We start from the raw sequence: 25,061 nt of genomic DNA, 5'->3' as shown, positions 1-25,061 counted from the left end.
CTGATCACATGACACACTGGTGAGAGCTGAAAACTGCTGTAAAAGCCCCCACTTTGGGCTTAAATTGCTCCAAAAGTAAAAAAGATGTCACGACACAGAATACAACTTTGAAAATTAAAAGTTTTGTGAATGTTTTAAAGTTTGAACGGGGTTACAATAACAAAAGACAAACACACAAACAATAAATGTAATAAAAATAAAAATAGAGGGTTCAGTTCAGAGTCTTTGCAAAAATAATAAAATAAGCGTAATGGCATCAGGGCGGCAATCTGTTCCAGCCACATTTCAGCAGAGGGAAATCTTGCAATTTTCATGGAGCACCCATGCTCCCCCCTCTGCCTGATCACATGACACACTGGTGAGAGCTGAAAACTGCTGCAAATGCACTTACTTTGGACTGAAATTGCTCCAGAAGTACAAAAGTCATCACAACACGGAATGCAACTTTGAAAATTTGAAGTTTTGTGAGGGTACAGCAAAAATAAAATAAGCGTAATGGTTCCCAAATCCCAAGTCAACTTCTCCAGCGGCATCAGGGCGGCAATCTGTTCCAGCCACATTTCAGCAGAGGGAAATCTTGCAATTTTCAGTCAGTCAGACAATGAGTCAATCAGACAGTGACTCCATCAGTCAGACAGTCAGTCAGTCAGACTAACCTTCCATCCTTCCACAGGGCCCAGTGCAGCGTGTTGCTGTGACTCTTCTCTCTACAGACGGAAAAAACCTCATTCACAGTATTTACAACAGTGAGTAATCGGCCATTTCAATTGTAAAAGTTAAGACACATGATACAACTTCAAGGTGTTTCTTTCAAACCATGTCTCACTTTATTAACATTTTAAATGAAGATGCTAAACATTTGTACGAAATCAGAAAGTCATAAGAAAAACAAAGCATGGAGCTCATCATCCCCATCCGTTTACTCTTCATAAAATAGTACACCATCAGAAACGGGAGTGTGAGCAGATACAAAATATCAGCAAGACCAAGGTTCAGAACAAAAACATTGACATGTCCCAGTTTTTTCCATTTATGCAGCAAAGACTTCAATCCTCATCCATTAGCTACCAGACCAACAATGAATACTGAGATGAAAACAGGAGGCAGGAATCTGTGTTCAAAGACAAAATTGACATGAGGACAAGATGTGTAATTCATTTTGTCTTCTGAAAAGAAATGAGTTCAAACCCTTTCCTTATAAGAAGGGGAAGAGAACGTGACCAACCATGTTCCTGTTTGAAGCATTGCTGTTTCACATGCAGATTTGAGGTCACAGATAAATCTGTGGGCAAAATTTCACAAGACATGTGTGCATGCTTTGTCTATTTGCTTGCTTGTTCACAACCACTGCTCATTATCATATCATTTGAAAAGCACAATAGAATTTTTTTTACAATATACCACAGTGGATGTGGTCTCTAGATTCTTGGAAACTGTGGTGATTTCTAAAAGTAGACATATCTTTTGAAAATCTTTACACAGGAGTGAACAGACAGTGGACGTTCACATGACCTGCTTAAGTGTAAAACATGGTTTTATATAGTTAGTGCCATGATATAACAATATTTTAAGGTTGAACGTTTCAAATCAAAATACAAGATTATCTCACTTTCTTGGAAATAGAGTTTTTGGAGTGCAGGTCTAGCACTTAAAGTACAGTTGTATGATGTTATGCATATCATGTAAGATGTTATTCATAAGTGTGCAAACAGTTTGGGTGATTCAGTTTTTCACCCACACAAATGAGAAAGTAAGAGTCTCCCTCTGGTGGTTCCTACTTCAGAGAAAATGCTGCAAGCCTTTCTGAACAATCATAATAACATATTGAGACTTGAAGATTCAGAGAATGTATTATTTCAGTGATTCTTAATTTTTTTTCCTGCATATATAAACACAATTTTCTACATATACAAGTCTGAATTATACTCAGATGACAACAACAGTATGGTCATTCTAATTTGATTAACCTTTTGTTATTTTATTCATTGTTAACTGTCTTTTATGCTAAATATTGTTTCAGTATAATCACACAAATTTAAATATTAGCATGAATGAAATCTTACTTGCAATCTGTTGCAAACTCAAAGTTTATTTATGTAGCACATTTCAGCATCAAAGCAATTCAATGACACTACAACTGATGAGACAATGAAAATTAGGTCAAATATGAAATTAAAAACATTATTATTTTTGAGAAATATTTACAAATATATACTAATGTCTAATATGTAACTGAAAAACCCATTTTTCATGTATTAAACTTCATCTGTGATTTGATTCATGGGCACGCTACCAGAGTCTGTTGGAGGTGGACGTCTGAATATCTGACGAGCTCGCTGGAGCAGCTGTCTGAGCTGAGAACGAATATCTTCATTTCCATGCAGATAAACCAGAGGGTTGAGAGCACTGTTCAGACACACAAGTCCACGACTTATCTGATGAACAATGTAGACTCTATTAGACCATTCACGGCATTTCTTCTGTTCTAATAAAACTCTTGACCAGAGGTTGAGATTCCTCAACACATGATAGGGGATGTAACAAACAGAGAAGAGAACAATCAAGATGAGCAATAATCTCAAGCATCTCTTTTTCAGTACCTTGTCAGTGGTATTTTTGCAGCAGAGAATGACAATCACATGTCCATAGCAGCCCAGTGTGATGAGGAATGGGAGACAAAACCCAGTAAGTGTCCATCCAAAGCTGTATTTCAGGTAATCCTCAACGTATGTCTTATGGGTGGTATCGTAGCATTTAGGCTTGTTTTCAGATGTCTTGGTGTAGAAGATGTCCGGAAGACTTTGAACGCTCACCAACAGCCAAACCATGACTGAAATAGCCACAGAGTGGGTGACAGTTAATCTTCCCATCATTCTCACTGGGTGGACAATGGCCAGGTACCTGTACACACTTATACAGGTAAGGAACCAAATGCTGCCATATAAATTCAGGTTGAAGCAGAATCTTGATATCTTGCAGAATGCATCTCCAAAGATCCAAGTACTCTTCATAAAATAGTACACCATCAGAAATGGGAGTGTGAGCAGATACAAAATATCTGCAAGACCAAGGTTCAGAAAAAAAACATTGATGATCTTAAGTTTCTTCCAGTTGTGCAACAAAGACTTCAATCCCCATCCATTAGCCACCAGACCAACGATGAATACTAAGATGAAAACAGGAGGCAGGAATCTGCTTGTAAAGTCAAAGCTGATACGTTGACAAGTTGTGTTATTCATTGTTGGTGTAATTCCTTCCCTCGGTGAGTGTGTGAAACAGAATAACAATACAGCAGTTCAGAAAAGACGTCCTGTTCTAAGCCTTGGCCTCTGAATATTAGATATGTGTCTCTGCACCTGTGAGTTTACAGGAAATGGACCCTAAAAATGTCATTGGTTGACTCTTGGTTTTTTTTTAAAACAAAGACAGGTACTGTGTTAGTCGATAAGCTATAAGAGTAACATGAGGTTACAGGTTTCTACTGTCTGGTTGGGTTTTGTATGGTTTACCGCTTCCTGCAGTAAAGCATGTTTGTATTTTAGCTGTGAGTTGATTGTATTGTTCTTATATATTATCAGTATACAGTAATATAACAAGAAATGTTTGATTTGTGTGGAAGTGTACCTCTGATTATCTCAAATGTTGTCATTAATAGCTTTATTTTCTGGTGATCAAATCATTTAGCTTTGTAAATCAGTAATAAGCCTTTTAATAATAACAGTGTTTGGTTTGGATACACTCCAACCAAAAACATTTTTCAAAAATTGACAACCCAAATATTGTACTATTTGGAAATGGCCTATTTCAGATCTTTAGCAATTATAAATGATGTCTTTGGCATGAATGAAGAGAGTTACAAAATACATCTTTTAAAAATAATGGTCTAAGATCTTGAGAGTTGAAACTGTTTCTCTACAAACTGTTTTCTCTACACATACAAACTGTGTGTTTGTAGGTAAGCAAGTGCACGTACATACAGCAGAGGATGGCGGTGGGGTTGACTGATTGGGAGTGAGAGATAGTACAAACATGGTACAAAACACAACGTTAGAGATCTTTTATATAATTATAAGAGGTGTAAGTGAAGAAAAAGACATCACCTGCAATAGTCTTGTGCCACGAGCACCAGGGTGTTCACTGCAGCTCATTTAATGGCCACAGATGTCACTAGTGAGAGGGAATTTCTGACAGAAACTTTAATTCTAATCTCAACGTGTCATAATGTGACAAGAATGTATGGATGTCATACATTGTTATTTTTTATTTAACATGCACACAGATCCATACCTGCTTTGCATGGGATGTGCGATGACAATAATAGTCCCCTTGAACCTTAGTGCTACTGAGATCCGTCACCTAAAATCACTTTACCTCACAGTAAACTATCAACACTAACATATACCAATATAAATTCTCTGTCAGCTACATTCAGACACAACATGAGGTACTGAGTATATTGTTGTGTCACGCTGGATGTAGCAGGATCAACAGGAATATATTTATTTATTTTAAAAAATCACCCCAGTAAAGGGACACTTTGTCTCAAATAGGCCAAACGGGCAGGTGCTCAAGCCCCCTTTGAGGTCCCTCTGTGCATGTGCCTGACCTTGTCAGTGGTATTTCACAACACAGAATACAACTTTGAAAATTAGAGTTTTGTGAACATTTTAAAGTTTGAATGGGGTCTGCTTTCACCAATCACACAATAGCAAAAGACAAACAATCCCAACAAAGTCAACTTCTCCAGCAGCATCAGGGCGGCAATCCGTTCCAGCCACATTTCAACAGAGGGAAATCTTGCAATTTTCAGGCCAATGGTAGCACTGAAGTCAGTCAGTCAGTCAGTCAGTCAGTCAGTCAGTCAGTCAGACTAATCTGCCATCCTTCCACAGGGCCCAGTACAGCGTGCTGCTGCGACTCTGCTCTCTGCAGACGGAGAAAACTTCATTCAAAGTACTTTTCAACAGTGAATAATCAGCCATTTAATTTGTGACTTCAAATGTGAAGTTACACGATACAACTTCAACGTGTTTCTTTAAAACAATACAAAATATCTGTAAGACTAAGGTTCAGAACAAAAATATTGACATGTCCCAGTTTTTTTTTCATTTCTGCAGCAAAGACTTCAATCCTCATCCATTAGCTACCAGACCAACGATGAATACTGAGATAAAAACAAGAGGCAGAAATCTGTGTTCAAAGACAAAATTGACACGAGGACAAGATGTGTTATTCATTCTGTCTTCTGGAAAGAAATTAGCTCAAACCCTTTCCTTATAAGAGGTGGAAGAGAACGTGACCAACCATGTTCCTGTTTGAAGCATTGCTGTTTCACATGCAGATTTGAGATCACAGATAAATCTGTGGGTAAAAAAGATGTGCGTGCATGCTTTGTCCATTTGCTTGCTTGTTCACAACCACTGCTCATTATCATATCATTAGAAAAGCACAATAGAAAAATATTTACGACACACCACAGTGGATGTGGTCTCTAGATTTTTGGAAACTGGTGATTTCTAAAAGTAGACTTATTTTTTTAAAAGTCTTTACACAGGTTTGAAGAGACAGTGGACGTTCACATGACCTGCTTAAGTGTAAAACATGGTTTTATATATGCGGCAGAGTGATCCCTCCACAGTTGGTTGGGAGTTTTTTTTTTCTCTTGCCTCTTTCTCCACCCGGTACCGCCCACTGATACCTGTAGGCACTCAACTAATTGCGGCCCGGTGTTGGGATTAAGTCACTGCACTGTCATTCCCTTGCTGCTGTCTTTGTGTGACAAGCTGCTGGCTGAACGAGGGCCATTAGTTTTTGCAGCGGGGCTGCGCTGGACTTTGGCCTCCCTCCGGTGTCTGTAAGGCGAGCTTTTGTCCAGCTTTCTGGTAGGAGCGTGCCCTGTATAGGTAGCTTAATTTCTGCTTGTTGTTGTGCTGTAGTGGAGCCTGTCTCTTGGCCTGCTGGAAGCTCACAGCAGGATTGTTGTGCTCCGAACCGGTGTGTGGGGAAGTGTGGGCAATTTATCGCTGCTGTCAGCGTGTTTGGGCTGCGGCAGTCACAGAAACTCTCCTCCTGGTACCTGAGAGGCTGCACCTCTGCTTGCTGGTGAGTATTTTATTCTGCATTTTCTGCATGATGTAGTTAGTAACTATTAACATTATGTGGGTATTTACTGTCCAGGCTGCATCCCACGGCATCCTGCTGCCCTCCAGCCTGGGCTGCTGTTCTGGTGTTGCTGCTGTTCTCTTCCATTTGACTGCTGTTACAACGCAATCTCTGCTGCTGCTACGCTGTAACTTGGTCTACTGCACATCATTTATGATGTATCGACCACTGGTGTCATAGCGACCCTGAGCCAGAGGAGTGTATAGTTTGTTGCTTTATTAATTTGGTTAAGCTTTTTGTTCATTTTCTTTAACTTTTCCTTATGTTTAATTTATTTTCTCTTTTTTTTCTTTTGCTTATCTTATTTCTTGTGCTTTAGTTTAGTTTAGAGAGCTAAAGCAGTTGGTGCGTCGTCAGCCCACTGCTACCTTACTGGAGGTTAGAGCTGAAGCAATTAGGTGGGAGCGAGAGGGGCTACCTGGGGGTGCTAGGGAGTGTAGTCATTCTCTTCCGTCTATGTATGGTCTGCAGTGTGGGGTGCAGAGTTCTCCTCATCTGGCTCTGGTCCTGGTTTCACTCCTAATGTGGCTTGACCTTCTCGTCCTTCTGGTAAGTTGGAAAACTGATGCCCACTGAGCTGTTGAGCCACAGCTCAGATGGGGAGTCGACAGGCTCACAGGAAGGGACTATCGATAGTTCGTCGACTGTCGCCTCCAGTCATGTCACTGGCTGCAGCTTCGGGCAGCTAATGGTCTTGCCATCCCCTACATTGGTTATCTCGAGCTGGATGTGGCCTGTGCAGTAAGGTGTTTCGTCGTTGTGGCGTTCTGTTGGTGAGGGACCCACCTGGGTCCTCCTCTGCTGTCCCTGGAATCCTGGGGATGAACGTCATCCGACGTTGCTATCAGGAGCTCTTTGGTGCTCATGGGCTTGGTCTCTTTAACCTGCCTTCTGTGGCTCAGGCTCCTGATCCAGTCATTGAAGCTCTGCAGCGATGCCACCAGTCTACCACCCAGTGTCAAAAGGATCTTTTTGGTACCGCCAAGGTTCGGGGTGCACGGTCAGTGCGCATACCTGGTGGGGTCATGCGGTTTGTTCCAAGCACTTGTCCCGAGCAGTTTGCAGGCCACAGAGCGTGGCCTGCCAGCTGGACTGCTAGCTTCTCCTTGTCTGGTCCAGGTTGTCCAAGGGACAGTCTATATCCCAGTGGTCAATGTCGGGACCACACTTTCCTCTACCCGCGCACCAGCCTTGGTGCTCTTTGTTGCGTCTAGGTTGTCAGTCGACCGGGGTTACGGAGGTGAGGTCTGCTACTGCAACCACTTCTTCTCAGGCAGCCAGTGCCTTAGTGTAGAGTGGAGAGGATGCGGTTGATTTGTCAGCCTTGGCAGAACAGGAGCAGACAGAGGTTCGATCCTTACTGCAGAGGTATAGTTCGGTCTTTGCAGCCCATGATAGTGATCTGGGATGTACAAACCTGATCTCGCATGACATTCCTCTGCTTGATGATGTGCCCGTTTGGCAGAGGTCCCACATTAACCAGCTTCTGGAGGCACAGATCATCAGGAATAGCAGTAGTCCCCATGCCTCCCCGATTGTGCTGGTTCGGAAGAAGGATGGCAGTCTACACATGTGCATAGACTATCGACTTCTGAATAGCAAGACGAGGAAGGATGCCTTTCCCTTACCTCGGATCGAAGAGAGCCTTGATGCTCTTTCTGATGCCTGCTGCTTTTCCACTCTGGATTTGGCCAGCGGGTATAACCAGGTTCCAGTGGCCGAGCAGGACAAGCCAAAAACCACTTTCTGCACCCCTTTTAGTCTCTTCAAGTGGAACCGGATGCCATTCGGGTTGTGCAATGCCCCAAGCACCTTTCAGCGGTCAATGCAGAGGATGTTTGGGGACCAGCAGTGCCAATCTTTGCTATTATACCTTGATGACATCATCGTGTTTTCCTCTTCGATCTCACAGCACTTGCAGAGACTAAAAGTGGTTCTTGCTCGACTACAGAACGAAGGCTTGAAGGCAAAACTGGAAAAGTGTGCTTTCCTTCAGAAAAAGGCAAATTACCTTGGCCACATCATTGCAGGTGAGGGCGTGTCCACCGATCCTGCCAAGATTGAGGCGGTGGCTAAGTGGCAGCGCCCTCGGCAAGTGACTGAGCTGCGTACCTTTTTGGGATTTGCCAGCTATTATAGGCGCTTTGTGGAGGGCTTTGCCAAGCTGGCAGGCCCTCTGCATAAGTTGGTGGCACAGCTGGCAGGCAGCCCGTCCAAATGCAGGCAAAAGCAGGACCTTGGTTCTGCATGGACCCCCCAGTGTGAGGAAAGCTTTGAGGCCTTGAAAGCAAAGTTGGTGTCAGCCCCTGTGTTGGTCTATGCAGACTTCTGATGCTAGTCACAGTGGTCTTGGGGTGATCTTGTCTCAGGAGACAGAAGGTGTTGTCAGGCCCATTGCTTATGCCAGCCGTGGTCTATGGCCTTCTGAGCGCAACATGAACAACTACAGTTCCATGAAACTGAAATTTCTGGCCCTCAGGTGAGCAATGACCGAGAAATTTCGAGAGTATCTGTTGGTGCATAAATGTGTTGTATTTACTGACAACAATCCACTGAGTCATCTCCAATCTGCCAAACTGAGGGCCACTGAGCATCGGTGGGCTGCCCAACTTGCTGCTTTCGACTTTGAGCTTAAGCACAGGACTGGCCGTAGCAATGGTAATGCCGATGCACTCTCCCAGCAGTACGTATCAGGTTCCAGCATAGCTGAGCAGGCTTTGCCTGGTACTCCCATCCCGTCTCATCACCAGCAAGCCATTTTTTCAGAGTCACTGGTGCCTGTAACACAATCTGTGGTGTCCGCCCTCCCATTCCACTCACCTTCAGACATCCATGCCTTGCAGGAGGCTGATCCCCTTCTGAAGGAAGTCTTGGGTTTTTGGAGATAGCGGGCTCTCCCAACCCCAGAGGAGAGGAGACAACTCTCCCATCCCACCTTGGCGCTTCTGCGCCAATGGGGTCGTTTGGTTGAACGAGGGGGGGTTCTTTACCGTTGTGTCTTTCGTTCAGATGGGGGGGAAGAAACCCTCCATCTTCTCTTGCCTGCCACTTTGAAGCAGGAGACCCTTAACCAGCTCCACCAGGGCATCGATTGCACCTCTGAGCTGGTGCGACAGCATTACTACTGGCCAGGACTGTGCTCGGACATTAAACAGTGGGTCCAGGAATGTGAGCGCTGCCAGATTGCAAAAGATTCAGGGCCAGCGTCACACAGCTATATGGGCCATCTACTATCATCTAGGCCAAATGAAATTGTGGTGCTAGATTTCACCCTGTTGGAGCCATCCCAAAATGGGCTTGAAAACATTTTGGTGATGACTGACGTCTTCAGCAAGTACACTGTAGCTGTCCCAACTCAAGATCAGCGGGCTGCTACTGTGGCACAAGTCTTGCTGAATGAGTGGTTTTTCAAATTTGGTGTTCCTGGTCGTGTCCACTCTGACCAGGGCCGAAGTTTTGAGAGTGCGCTAATCCACCAGCTCTGTAGCCTGTATGGTGTGGAGAAATCCCGCACTACCCCCTACCACCCTGCGGGGAATAGGCAATGTGAGCGGTTTAATCGGACCCTCCACAATCTGCTGTGCACTCTGCCGTCATCAAGGAAACGGGACGGGGCTTCCTGCCTCCCACAGGTGCTTTTCTGCTATAATGCTACCTCACACCAGGTCACCGGGAAGTGTCCCTTCTTTCTGATGTTTGGTCGCCAACCCAGACTTCCTATTGACTTCCTTCTGGGTCGGGTTCAGGGTTCATTTTCTTCCTTATGTTTAATTTATTTTCTCTTTATTTTCTTTTGCTTATCTTATTTCTTGTGCTTTAGTTTAATTTGTTAAATTGTACTGACTTCTTTTTTTTTCTAAATTCAATTTTGTTTTCAATTTGACTTTGACTTTGTTTTTTTGTTTTTTTTTTGTTTGACTGTTCCTCCACAATGTGGTTGACCTTTTTGGTTTTGAGTGAAATTACTTCCAGCTATAGGATGGATTGCCATGAAACCTGTTTAGATATTCATGGTCTCAAGAGGAAGAATCTCAATTACTTTGGTAACCCTCTGACTTTTCCTACAGAACCACAAAGTTTGCACTTATCCATTGAAGTATCTCAACATCTGCTGTACGGATTGGAACAAAATTTGGTACAAACATTCATGATCCCCAGAAGATGACTCTCATTGACTTTAGTGATCCTCTGACTTTTCACCTAGCACCATCATCAGGTCAAAATTTCAATACTTCGGTTTACCTGCAAATACTTGCAAAAATAATAACATTCCCATCACCTTTTGCTATACATTGTGTTTTGTACTAATTAAGTCTTATAGTCTTATTTATTGGTCATTATGAAAATATCACCTTTGATGAAACTTTTGACCAATAATGATTAATTACTTCATAGTAATGTTTGTCCCCACATGTGCTGTAGGTGTACAATATGTGCTATTCTGGTTTATAGTATTTTCATCTGATCATCTGATAATCAACTGATTATTCTGAGTATAGGTTTAAATTGCTGAGCTTAAAATAAGTGTCAAAGCATACTGCAGGTCATGAAACAGACATGTCCCTTGTATCTAAGTAAAAACATAACCCCAAATAAGATAAAAATGGCAAATTAAGACAAGGCAAGTGGTATTGAGTTGAATTGAGTCAAACACCCCTGCATAGTCAGTATAATATAATTTGAACTCAAAACAAGACAGACAAGATTTTAAGTCAAAATACAAGATTATCTCACTTTCTTGGAAATAGAGTTTTTGGAGTGCAGTTTTAGCACTTAAAGTACAGTTGTATGATGTTATGCATATCATGTAAGATTTTATTCATAAGTGTGCAAACAGTTTGGGTGAGAAAGTACAAATTAGAAAGTAAGAGTCTCCCTCTGGTGGTTCCTACTTCAGAGAAAACACTGCAAGCCTTTTTGAATAATCATAATAACATATTGAGACTTGAAGATTTAGAGAATTTATTATTTCAGTGATTTTTAATTTTTTTTTTCTGCATATATAAACACAATTTTCCACATATACAAGTCTGAATTATACTCAGATGACAACAACAGCACGGTCATATATAAACAGTATTCTAATTTGATTAACCTTTTGTTATTTTATTCATTGTTAACTGTCTTTTATGCTAAACATTGTGTCAGTATAATCACACAAATTTATATATTAGCATGAATGAAATCTTACTTGCAATCTGTTGTAAAGTCAAAGGTTTGGTGGTTACATAAGCTGCGTATTGCAAACACAGAACTACTAGGCAAGGCAAGTTTATTTATGTAGCACATTTCAGCAACAAAGCAATTCAAAGTACATTACAACTGATGAGACAATGAAAATTAAAGGGACAAATATGGAATTAAAATCATAATTGTTACTTTTGAGAAACAATTACAAATATATACTAATATTTAACATGTTCCTGGAAAAACATATTTTTCATGTATTATACCTAATCTGTGATTTGATTCATGGGCACACTACCAGAGTCTGTTGGAGGTGGATGTCTGAACATCTGACGAGCTCGCTGGAGCAGCTGTCTGAGCTGAGCAGTAATATCTTCATTTCCATGAAGATAAACCAGAGGGTTGAGGGCACTGTTCAGACACACAAGTCCACGACTTATCTGACGAGCAATGTAGACTCTATTAGACCATTCACAGCATTTCTTCTGTTTTAATAAAGCTCTTGACCAGAGGTTGAGGTTTCTCAATACATGATAGGGGATGTAACAAACAATGAAGAGAACAATCAAGATGAACAACAACTTCAAACTTCTCTGTTTCTGTACCTTGTCAATGGTATTTTTGCGGCAGAGAATGACAATCACATGTCCATAGCAGCCCAGTGTGATGAGGAATGGGAGACAAAACCCAGTGAGTGTCCATCCGAGGCTGTATTTCAGGTAATCCTCAACATATGTCTTATCGGTGGTATCGTAGCATTTCCCAGGCCTGTTTCCAAATGTCTTGATGTAGAACATGTCCGGAAGACTTTGAAGGTTCAGAACAAAAACATTGATAATCTTAAGTTTCTTCCAGTTATGCAGCAAATAGTTCAGTCCCCATCCATTATCCACCAGACCAACAATGAATACTAAGATGAAAACAGTTGGCAGAAATCTGCTTGGAAAGTCAAAGTTGATTCGCTGACAAGATGTGTTATTCATTGTTGGTGTAATTCCTTCCCTCGGTGAGTGTGTGAAACAGAATAACAGTTCAGCAGTTCAGAAAAGACTGCTGTTTTAAGCCTTGGCCTCTGAATATTAGATATGTGTTTATGCACCTGCAAAATTTCATTGGTTGACTCGTTTGCCTTTTTTGAGAACTGAAAATAGAGAGTGAGTCCATGCTCAAACCAAGTCACAGCTTAGACTGCAATGACTCTTTATTTTTATGACTCCTCTAACAATACCTTTTGATAAATGAAAACTTAAGTTTAACTCTAGTTTAGTAGCCTATGTGTGTGGCACCATTTCTAACATGAGGGCATTAAATATTTAAATTCATTAATTAGAAAATAGCTACAATTTCATTTCTCTTCAACCCTGATCAACAATTATATGCAAATATCAATTTATCCTCCCCTATCTTTACTTAAACCTGAGAAAGTTATTTGGAAATGTTTAGCACATTACATTTCACCACTTTATATCAGAAAGGCTGCAGTTTTTACTAGTGACCACACAAAGTTTCACACTACATATTGGAAATTATTTCTGTATCATGTAGTCAGCAGAAGTTCTTTAGTGCAGGACTACATGATTACATGATAATTTTACTCACTTTCAGCAAAGTCATTATTTAACAGAACTAAGACAGGCACTGTGTTAGTCGATAAGCTATTAGAGTAACACGATGTGTCAGGTTTCTACTGTCAGGAAGTTTTGTAAGGTTTACCACTTCCTGCAGTAAAGCATGTTCCTATTTTAGCTGTGAGTTGATTGTATTGTTCTTATATGTTATCAGTATACATTAATATAACAAGAAATGTTTGATTTGTATGGCAGTGCACCTCTGATTATCTCAAATTTTCTGGTGATCAAATAATTTAGCTTTGTAAATCAGTAATAAGCCTTTTAATAATAACAGTGTTTGGTTTGGATACACTCCAACCAAAAACATTGTTCAAATTTGACAACCCAAATATTGTACTAATTGGAAATGGCCTATTTCAAATCTATAGCAATTATAAATTATGTCTTTAGCATGGATAAAGAGAGTTACAGAATACGTCTTTTGAAAATAATGGTCTAATATCTTGAGAGTTGATAATGTTTCTCTGTAGATTTCTAGCCACACTAGCAGCATAGCTCTCACTAGCCAGCAGCCACAATGCAGCAGGAACCTCTGTGTGTGTTTGTATGTGAGCAAGTGCACGTACATACAGCGGAGAATGGCGGTGGGGTTGACTGATTGGGAGTGAGAGATGCTTTGCTGAAACATGGTGCAAATTTAACTATTAGCATGAATGAAATCTTTCTTGCAATCTGTTGCAAAGTCAATGGTTTGGTGGTTACAGAAGCTGCATATTGCAAACACAGAACTACTAGGCAAGGCAAGTTTATTTATGTAGCACATTTCAGCAACAAAGCAATTCAAAGTACACTACTACTGCTGAGACAATGAAAATTAAAGGGACAAATATGGAATTAAAAACATAATTTTTACTTTTGGAAACATTTACAAATATATATCAATACTTAACATGTTATTGGAAAAATATATTTATCATGTATTACTCTTCATCTTTTATTTGATTCATGGGCACACTACCAGAGTCTGTTGGAGGTGGACGTCTGAACATCTGACGAGCTCGCTGGAGCAGCTGTCTGAGCTCAGCAGGAATATGTTCATTTCCATGAAGATAAACCAGAGGGTTTAGAGCACTGTTCAGACACACAAGTCCGCGACTTATCTGACGAACAATGTAGACTCCATTAGACCATTCATGGCATTTATGCTGTTTGGACAGAAGTCTTGACCAGAGGTTGAGGTTCTTGAACACATGATCGGGGATGTAACAAACAGAGAAGAGAACAATCAAGATGAACAACAACTTCAAACTTCTCCTTTTCAGTACCTCGTCAATGGTATTTCTGCGGCAGAGAACAACAATCACATGTCCATAGCAGCCCAGTGTGATGAGGAATGGGATACAAAACCCAGTAAGTGTACATCTGAGGCTGTATTTCAGGTAATCCTCAACATATTTATCAATGGTGGTTTCGTAGCATTCAGTCTTTTTTTCAGATGTCTTGGTGTAGAACATGTCTGGAAGACTTTGGACACTCACCAACAGCCAAACCATGACTGAAATAGCCACAGAGTGGGTGACAGTTAATCTTCCCCTCGCTCTCATTGGATGGACAATGGCCAGGTACCTGTACACACATATACAAGTAAGGAATCCAATGCTGCCATGTAAATTCAGGTTGAAGCAGAATCTTGTTATCTTGCAGAATGCATCTCCAAAGATCCATTTTCTCTCCTTAAAATAGTACACCATCAGAAATGGGAGTGTGAGCAGATACAAAATATCTGCAAGACCAAGGTTCAGAACAAAAACATTGATGTCCCCCAGTTTCTTCCAGTTGTACAGCAAAGACTTCAGTCCCCATCCATTAGCCACCAGACCAACGATGAATACTAAGATGAAAACAGGAGGCAGGAATCTCCTTGGAAAGTCAAAGTTGATACGTTGACAAGTTGTGTTATTCATTGTTGGTGTAATTCCTTCCCTCGGTGAGTGTGTGAAACAGAATAACAGTTCAGCAGTTCAGAAAAGACTTCCTGTTTTAAGCCTTGGCCTCTGAATATTAGATATGTGTTTCTGCACCTACAAGTTTACAGGAAATGGACCTTAAAAATGTCATTGGTTGACTTGTTTGTCTTTTTTTTTTTTTTTTAACTAAAAATAGAGAGTGAGTACATGGTCAAACCAAGTCACATCTTAGACTACAATAACAGGCTAATATGTACTTGTCTGTCTTTATTTTTGTGACTCCTCTAACAATACCTTTTGATAAATGAAAACTGAAGTTTAACTCTAGTTTAGTAGCCGATGTCTGTGGCACCATTTCTAACATGAGGGCATTAAATATTTAAATTCATTAAATGGAACATAGCTATAATTTCATTTCATCTCATTTATATTCAAACTTGATCATTCAAACTATATGCAAATATCAATTTATCCTCCTCTATCTTTACTTAAACCTGAGAAAGTTAGTTGGAAATGTTTAGCACATTACATTTCACCACTTTATATCAGAAAGGCTGCAGTTCTTACTAGTGACCACACAAAGTTTCACACTACATATTGGAAATTATTTCTGTATCATGTAGTCAGCAGAAGTTCTATAGTGCAGGACTACATGATAATTTTTCACTTTCAGTAAAGTCATTATTTAACATAACTAAGACAGGCACTGTGTTAGTTGATAAGCTATTAGAGTAACACGAGGTGTCAGGTTTCCACTGTCTGGTTGGGTTTTGTATGGTTTACCACTTCCTTTGGTAAAGCATGTTTGTATTTTAGCTGTGAATTGATTGTATTGTTCTTATATGTTATCAGTATACAGTAATATAACAAGAAATGTTTGATTTGTATGGCAGTGCACCTCTGATTATCTCAAATTTTCTGGTGATCAAATCATTTAGCTTTGTAAATCAGCAATAAGCCTTTTAATAATAACAGTGTTTGGTTTAGATACACTCCAACCAAAAATGTTGTTCAAAATTTGACAACCCAAATATTGTACTAATTGGAAATGGCCTATTTCAAATCTATAGCAATTATAAATTATGTCTTTAGCATGAATAAAGAGAGTTACAGAATACATCTTTTAAAAATAATGGTCTAAGATCTTGAGAGTTGAGACTGTTTCTCTGTAGATTTCTAGCCGCACTAGCAGCATAGCTCTCACTGGCCAGCAGCCACAACGCAGCAGGAACCTCTGTGTGTGTTTGTATGTGAGCAAGTGCACGTACATACAGCGGAGGATGGCGGTGGGGTTGACTGATTGGGAGTGAGAGATGCTTTGCTCAAACATGGTGCAAAACACAACGTTAGAGATCTTTTATATAAGTATAAGAAGTGTCAGTGAGGAAAAAGACATCACCTGCAATAGTCTTGTGCTGCGAGCACCAGGGTGTTGACTGCAGCTCATTTAATGGCCACAGATGTCACTAGTGAGAAGGAATTTCTGACAGAACCTTTAATTCTAATCTCAACGTGTCATAATGTGACAAGAATGTATCGATGTCATACATTGTTATTTTTTATTTAACATGCACACACTTGATCCATACCTGCTTTGCATGGGATGTACGATGACAATAATAGTCCCCTTGAACCTTAGCGCTACTGAGTTCTGTCACCTACAATCACTTTACCTCACAGTAAACTATCAACAGTGACATATACCAATATAAATTCTCTGTCAGCTAGAAACAACATGAGGTACTGAGTATATTGTTGTGTCACACTGGATGTAGCAGGATCAACAGGAATATATTTATTTATTTTAAAAAATCACCCCAGTAAAGGGACACTTTGTCTCTAAGAGGCCAAACGGGCAGGTGCTCAAGCCCCCTTCGAGGTCCCTCTGTGCATGTGCCTGACCTTGTCAGTGGTATTTCACAACACAGAATACAACTTTGAAAATTAAAGTTTTGTGAACGTTTTAAAGTTTGAATGGGGTCTGCTTTCACCAATCACACAATAGCAAAAGACAAACAATCCCAACAGTCAACTTCTCCAGCAGAATCAGGGTGGCAATCTGTTCCAGCCACATTTCAACAGAGGGAAATCTTGCAATTTTCAGGCCAATGGTAGCACTGAAGTCAGTCAGTCAGTCAGTCAGTCAGTCAGTCAGTCAGTCAGTCAGTCAGTCAGACTAATCTGCCATCCTTCCACAGGGCCCAGTACAGCGTGCTGCTGCGACTCTGCTCTCTGCAGACGGAGAAAACTTCATTCAAAGTACTTTTCAACAGTGAATAATCAGCCATTTAATTTGTGACTTCAAATGTGAAGTTACACGATACAACTTCAAGGTGTTTCTTTAAAACAATACAAAATATCTGTAAGACTAAGGTTCAGAACAAAAATATTGACATGTCCCAGTTTTTTTTCCATTTCTGCAGCAAAGACTTCAATCCTCATCCATTTGCTACCAGACCAACGATGAATACTGAGATAAAAACAAGAGGCAGAAATCTGTGTTCAAAGACAAAATTGACATGAGGACAAGATGTGTTATTCATTCTGTCTTCTGGAAAGAAATTAGCTCAAACCCTTTCAGTGTAAGAGGTGGAAGAGAACGTGACCAACCATGTTCCTGTTTGAAGCATTGCTGTTTCACATGCAGATTTGAGATCACAGATAAATCTGTGGGTAAAAAAGATTTGCGTGCATGCTTTGTCCATTTGCTTGCTTGTTCACAACCACTGCTCATTATCATATCATTAGAAAAGCACAATAGAAAAATATTTACGACACACCACAGTGGATGTGGTCTCTAGATTCTTGGAAACTGTGGTGATTTCTAAAAGTAGACTTATTTTTTTAAAAGTCTTTACACAGGTTTGAAGAGACAGTGGACGTTCACATGACCTGCTTAAGTGTAAAACATGGTTTTATATATGCGGCAGAGTGATCCCTCCACAGTTGGTTGTGAGTTTTTTTTTTCTCTTGCCTCCTTCTCCACCCGGTACCGCCCACTGATACCTGTAGGCACTCAACTAATTGCGGCCTGGTGTTGGGATTAAGTCACTGCACTGTCATTCCCTTGCTGCTGTCTTTGTGTGACGAGCTGCTGGCTGAACGAGGGCCATTAGTATTTGCAGCGGGGCTGTGCTGGACTTTGGCCTCCCTCCGGTGTCTGTAAGGCGAGCTTTTGTCCAGCTTTCTGGTAGGAGCGTGCCCTGTATAGGTAGCTTAATTTCTGCTTGTTGTTGTGCTGTAGTGGAGCCTGTCTCTTGGCCTGCTGGAAGCTCACAGCAGGATTGTTGTGCTCCGAAGCGGTGTGTGGGGAAGTGTGGGCAATTTATCGCTGCTGTCAGCGTGTTTGGGCTGCGGCAGTCACAGAAACTTTCCTCCTGGTACCTGAGAGGCTGCACCTCTGCTTGCTGGTGAGTATTTTATTCTGCATTTTCTGCATGATGTAGTTAGTAACTATTAACATTATGTGGGTATTTACTGTCCAGGCTGCATCCCGCGGCATCCTGCTGCCCTCCAGCCTGGGCTGCTGTTCTGGTGTTGCTGCTGTTCTCTTCCATTTGACTGCTGTTACGACGCAATCTCTGCTGCTGCTACGCTGTAACTTGGTCTACTGCACATCATTTATGATGTATCGACCACTGGTGTCATAGCGACCCTGAGCCAGAGGAGTGTATAGTTTGTTGCTTTATTAATTTGGTTAAGCTTTTTGTTCATTTTCTTTAACTTTTCCTTATGTTTAATTTATTTTCTCTTTTTTTTCTTTTGCTTATCTTATTTCTTGTGCTTTAGTTTAGTTTAGAGAGCTAAAGCAGTTGGTGCGTTCTCAGCCCACTGCTACCTTACTGGAGGTTAGAGCTGAAGCAATTAGGTGGGAGCGAGAGGGGCTACCTGGGGGTGCTAGGGAGTGTAGTCATTCTCTTCCGTCTATGTATGGTCTGCAGTGTGGGGTGCAGAGTTCTCCTCATCTGGCTCTGGTCCTGGTTTCACTCCTAATGTGGCTTGACCTTCTCGTCCTTCTGGTAAGTTGGAAAACTGATGCCCACTGAGCTGTTGAGCCACAGCTCAGATGGGGAGTCGACAGGCTCACAGGAAGGGACTATCGATAGTTCCTCGACTGTCGCCTCCAGTCATGTCACTGGCTGCAGCTTCGGGCAGCTAATGGTCTTGCCATCCCCTACATTGGTTATCTCGAGCTGGATGTGGCCTGTGCAGTAAGGTGTTTCGTCGTTGTGGCGTTCTGTTGGTGAGGGACCCACCTGGGTCCTCCTCTGCTGTCCCTGGAATCCTGGGGATGAACGTCATCCGACGTTGCTATCAGGAGCTCTTTGGTGCTCATGGGCTTGGTCTCTTTAACCTGCCTTCTGTGGCTCAGGCTCCTGGTCCAGTCATTGAAGCTCTGCAGCGATGCCACCAGTCTACCACCCAGTGTCAAAAGGATCTTTTTGGTACCGCCAAGGTTCGGGGTGCACGGTCAGTGCGCATACCTGGTGGGGTCATGCGGTTTGTTCCAAGCACTTGTCCCGAGCAGTTTGCAGGCCACAGAGCGTGGCCTGCCAGCTGGACTGCTAGCTTCTCCTTGTCTGGTCCAGGTTGTCCAAGGGACAGTCTATATCCCAGTGGTCAATGTCGGGACCACACTTTCCTCTACCCGCGCACCAGCCTTGGTGCTCTTTGTTGCGTCCAGGTTGTCAGTCGACCGGGGTTACGGAGGTGAGGTCTGCTACTGCAACCACTTCTTCTCAGGCAGCCAGTGCCTTAGTGTAGAGTGGAGAGGATGCGGTTGATTTGTCAGCCTTGGCAGAACAGGAGCAGACAGAGGTTCGATCCTTACTGCAGAGGTATAGTTCGGTCTTTGCAGCCCATGATAGTGATCTGGGATGTACAAACCTGATCTTGCATGACATTCCTCTGCTTGATGATGTGCCCGTTTGGCAGAGGTCCCACATTAACCAGCTTCTGGAGGCACAGATCATCAGGAATAGCAGTAGTCCCCATGCCTCCCCGATTGTGCTGGTTCGGAAGAAGGATGGCAGTCTACACATGTGCATAGACTATCGACTTCTGAATAGCAAGACGAGGAAGGATGCCTTTCCCTTACCTCGGATCGAAGAGAGCCTTGATGCTCTTTCTGATGCCTGCTGCTTTTCCACTCTGGATTTGGCCAGCGGGTATAACCAGGTTCCAGTGGCCGAGCAGGACAAGCCAAAAACCACTTTCTGCACCCCTTTTAGTCTCTTCAAGTGGAACCGGATGCCATTCGGGTTGTGCAATGCCCCAAGCACCTTTCAGCGGTCAATGCAGAGGATGTTTGGGGACCAGCAGTGCCAATCTTTGCTATTATACCTTGATGACATCATCGTGTTTTCCTCTTCGATCTCACAGCACTTGCAGAGACTAAAAGTGGTTCTTGCTCGACTACAGAACGAAGGCTTGAAGGCAAAACTGGAAAAGTGTGCTTTCCTTCAGAAAAAGGCAAATTACCTTGGCCACATCATTGCAGGTGAGGGCGTGTCCACCGATCCTGCCAAGATTGAGGCGGTGGCTAAGTGGCAGCGCCCTCGGCAAGTGACTGAGCTGCGTACCTTTTTGGGATTTGCCAGCTATTATAGGCGCTTTGTGGAGGGCTTTGCCAAGCTGGCAGGCCCTCTGCATAAGTTGGTGGCACAGCTGGCAGGCAGCCCGTCCAAATGCAGGCAAAAGCAGGACCTTGGTTCTGCATGGACCCCCCAGTGTGAGGAAAGCTTTGAGGCCTTGAAAGCAAAGTTGGTGTCAGCCCCTGTGTTGGTCTATGCAGACTTCTGATGCTAGTCACAGTGGTCTTGGGGTGATCTTGTCTCAGGAGACAGAAGGTGTTGTCAGGCCCATTGCTTATGCCAGCCGTGGTCTACGGCCTTCTGAGCGCAACATGAACAACTACAGTTCCATGAAACTGAAATTTCTGGCCCTCAGGTGAGCAATGACCGAGAAATTTCGAGAGTATCTGTTGGGGCATAAATGTGTTGTATTTACTGGCAACAATCCACTGAGTCATCTCCAATCTGCCAAACTGAGGGCCACTGAGCATCGGTGGGCTGCCCAACTTGCTGCTTTCGACTTTGAGCTTAAGCACAGGACTGGCCGTAGCAATGGTAATGCCAATGCACTCTCCCAGCAGTACGTATCAGGTTCCAGCATAGCTGAGCAGGCTTTGCCTGGTACTCCCGTCCCGTCTCATCACCAGCAAGCCATTTTTTCAGAGTCACTGGTGCCTGTAACACAATCTGTGGTGTCCGCCCTCCCATTCCACTCACCTTCAGACATCCATGCCTTGCAGGAGGCTGATCCCCTTCTGAAGGAAGTCTTGGGTTTTTGGAGATAGCGGGCTCTCCCAACCCCAGAGGAGAGGAGACAACTCTCCCATCCCACCATGGCGCTTCTGCGCCAATGGGGTCGTTTGGTTGAACGAGGGGGGGTTCTTTACCATTGTGTCTTTCGTTCAGATGGGGGGGAAGAAACCCTCCATCTTCTCTTGCCTGCCACCTTGGAGCAGGAGACCCTTAACCAGCTCCACCAGGGCATCGATTGCACCTCTGAGCTGGTGCGACAGCATTACTACTGGCCAGGACTGTGCTCGGACATTAAACAGTGGGTCCAGGAATGTGAGCGCTGCCAGATTGCAAAAGATTCAGGGCCAGCGTCACACAGCTATATGGGCCATCTACTATCATCTAGGCCAAATGAAATTGTGGTGCTAGATTTCACCCTGTTGGAGCCATCCCAAAATGGGCTTGAAAACATTTTGGTGATGACTGACGTCTTCAGCAAGTACACTGTAGCTGTCCCAACTCAAGATCAGCGGGCTGCTACTGTGGCACAAGTCTTGCTGAATGAGTGGTTTTTCAAATTTGGTGTTCCTGGTCGTGTCCACTCTGACCAGGGCCGAAGTTTTGAGAGTGCGCTAATCCACCAGCTCTGTAGCCTGTATGGTGTGGAGAAATCCCGCACTACCCCCTACCACCCTGCGGGGAATAGGCAATGTGAGCGGTTTAATCGGACCCTCCACAATCTGCTGTGCACTCTGCCGTCATCAAGGAAACGGGACGGGGCTTCCTGCCTCCCACAGGTGCTTTTCTGCTATAATGCTACCTCACACCAGGTCACCGGGAAGTGTCCCTTCTTTCTGATGTTTGGTCGCCAACCCAGACTTCCTATTGACTTCCTTCTGGGTCGGGTTCAGGGTTCATTTTCTTCCTTATGTTTAATTTATTTTCTCTTTATTTTCTTTTGCTTATCTTATTTCTTGTGCTTTAGTTTAATTTGTTAAATTGTACTGACTTCTTTTTTTTTCTAAATTCAATTTTGTTTTCAATTTGACTTTGACTTTGTTTTTTTGTTTTTTTTTGTTTGACTGTTCCTCCACAATGTGGTTGACCTTTTTGGTTTTGAGTGAAATTACTTCCAGCTATAGGATGGATTGCCATGAAACCTGTTTAGATATTCATGGTCTCAAGAGGAAGAATCTCAATTACTTTGGTAACCCTCTGACTTTTCCTACAGAACCACAAAGTTTTCACTTATCCATTGAAGTATCTCAACATCTGCTGTATGGATTGGAACAAAATTTGGTACAAACATTCATGATCCCCAGAAGATGACTCTCATTGACTTTAGTGATCCTCTGACTTTTCACCTAGCACCATCATCAGGTCAAAATTTCAATACTTCGGTTTACCTGCAAATACTTGCAAAAATAATAACATTCCCATCACCTTTTGCTATACATTGTGTTTTGTACTAATTAAGTCTTATAGTCTTGTTTATTGGTCATTATGAAAATATCACCTTTGATGAAACTTTTGACCAATAATGATTAATTACTTCATAGTAATGTTTGTCCCCACATGTGCTGTAGGTGTACAATATGTGCTATTCTGGTTTATAGTATTTTCGTCTGATCATCTGATAATCAACTGATTATTCTGAGTATAGGTTTAAATTGCTGAGCTTAAAATAAGTGTCAAAGCATACTGCAGGTCATGAAACAGACATGTCCCTTGTATCTAAGTAAAAACATAACCCCAAATAAGATAAAAATGGCAAATTAAGACAAGGCAAGTGGTATTGAGTTGAATTGAGTCAAACACCCCTGCATAGTCAGTATAATATAATTTGAACTCAAAACAAGACAGACAAGATTTTAAGTCAAAATACAAGATTATCTCACTTTCTTGGAAATAGAGTTTTTGGAGTGCAGTTTTAGCACTTAAAGTACAGTTGCATGATGTTATGCATATCATGTAAGATATTATTCATAAGTGTGCAAACAGTTTGGGTGAGAAAGTACAAATGAGAAAGTAAGAGTCTCCCTCTGGTGGTTCCTACTTCAGAGAAAACACTGCAAGCCTTTTTGAATAATCATAATAACATATTGAGACTTGAAGATTTAGAGAATTTATTATTTAAGTGATTTTTAATTTTTTTTTTCTGCATATATAAACACAATTATCCACATATACAAGTCTGAATTATACTCAGATGACAACAACAGCACGGTCATATATAAACAGTATTCTAATTTGATTAACCTTTTGTTATTTTATTCATTGTTAACTGTCTTTTATGCTAAACATTGTGTCAGTATAATCACACAAATTTATATATTAGCATGAATGAAATCTTACTTGCAATCTGTTGTAAAGTCAAAGGTTTGGTGGTTACATAAGCTGCATATTGCAAACACAGAACTACTAGGCAAGGCAAGTTTCTTTATGTAGCACATTTCAGCAACAAAGCAATTCAAAGTACATTACAACTGATGAGACAATGAAAATTAAAGGGACAAATATGGAATTAAAATCATAATTGTTACTTTTGAGAAACAATTACAAATATATACTAATATTTAACATGTTCCTGGAAAAACATATTTTTCATGTATTATACCTAATCTGTGATTTGATTCATGGGCACACTACCAGAGTCTGTTGGAGGTGGATGTCTGAACATCTGACGAGCTTGCTGGAGCAGCTGTCTGAGCTGAGCAGTAATATCTTCATTTCCATGAAGATAAACCAGAGGGTTGAGGGCACTGTTCAGACACACAAGTCCATGACTTATCTGACGAGCAATGTAGACTCTATTAGACCATTCACGGCATTTCTTCTGTTTTAATAAAGCTCTTGACCAGAGGTTGAGGTTTCTCAATACATGATAAGGGATGTAACAAACAATGAAGAGAACAATCAAGATGAACAACAACTTCAAACTTCTCTGTTTCTGTACCTTGTCAATGGTATTTTTGCGGCAGAGAATGACAATCACATGTCCATAGCAGCCCAGTGTGATGAGGAATGGGAGACAAAACCCAGTGAGTGTCCATCCGAGGCTGTATTTCAGGTAATCCTCAACGTATGTATCATTGGTGGTATCATAGCATTTCCCAGGTTTGTTTCCAAATGTCTTGATGTAGAAGATGTCCAGAAGACTTTGAACGCTCACCAACAGCCAAACCATGACTGAGATAGCCACAGAGTGGGTAATAGTGAATTTTCCCATCATTCTCACTGGATGGACAATGGCCAGGTACCTGTACACACTTATACAAGTAAGGAATCCAATGCTGCCATATAAATTCAGGTTGAAGCAGAATCTTGTTATCTTGCAGAATGTATCTCCAAAGATCCAAGTACTCTTCATAAAATAGTACACCATCAGAAAAGGGAGTGTGAGCAGATACAAAATATCTGCAAGACCAAGGTTCAGAACAAAAACATTGATAATCTTAAGTTTCTTCCAGTTATGCAGCAAATAGTTCAGTCCCCATCCATTAGCTACCAGACCAACAATGAATACTAAGATGAAAACAGTTGGCAGGAATCTGCTTGGAAAGTCAAAGTTGATTCGTTGACAAGATGTGTTATTCATTGTTGGTGTAATTCCTTCCCTCGGTGAGTGTGTGAAACAGAATAATAGTACAACAGTACTGAGAAGACTTCCTGTTTTAAGCCTTGGCCTCTGAATATTAGATATGTGTTTCTGCACCTGCAAAATTTCATTGGTTGACTTGTTGGTTATTTTTTATTAAAACTGAAAATAGAGAGTGAGTCCATGCTCAAACCAAGTCACAGCTTAGACTGCAATGACAGGCTAATATGTACTTGTCTGTCTTTATTTTTGTGACTCCTCTAACAATACC

The 25,061-nt window shown here is 41.7% G+C and overlaps 1 protein-coding gene and 1 pseudogene across 1 annotated transcript; one reads left to right on the top strand and one right to left on the bottom strand.

The window, feature by feature from the left end:
- Positions 1-495: 495 nt before the first annotated feature.
- On the top strand, positions 496-22,829 carry LOC122982303 (annotated as a pseudogene).
- A 786-nt stretch (positions 22,830-23,615) lies between these two features.
- On the bottom strand, positions 23,616-24,808 carry LOC122982907 (P2Y purinoceptor 1-like). Its single transcript, XM_044352533.1, has one exon. The coding sequence runs from the start codon at positions 24,788-24,790 to the stop codon at positions 23,810-23,812; it is 981 nt and encodes a 326-aa protein (XP_044208468.1). The 5' UTR covers positions 24,791-24,808; the 3' UTR covers positions 23,616-23,809.
- Positions 24,809-25,061: the final 253 nt, after the last annotated feature.

This window comes from Thunnus albacares, chromosome 5, assembly GCF_914725855.1.
Source record: "Thunnus albacares chromosome 5, fThuAlb1.1, whole genome shotgun sequence".
In the NCBI taxonomy this organism is placed as follows: Eukaryota; Metazoa; Chordata; class Actinopteri; order Scombriformes; family Scombridae; genus Thunnus; species Thunnus albacares.
The sequence above is the reverse complement of the archived record's forward strand: the minus strand, read 5'-3'. Positions and strand labels throughout refer to the sequence as shown.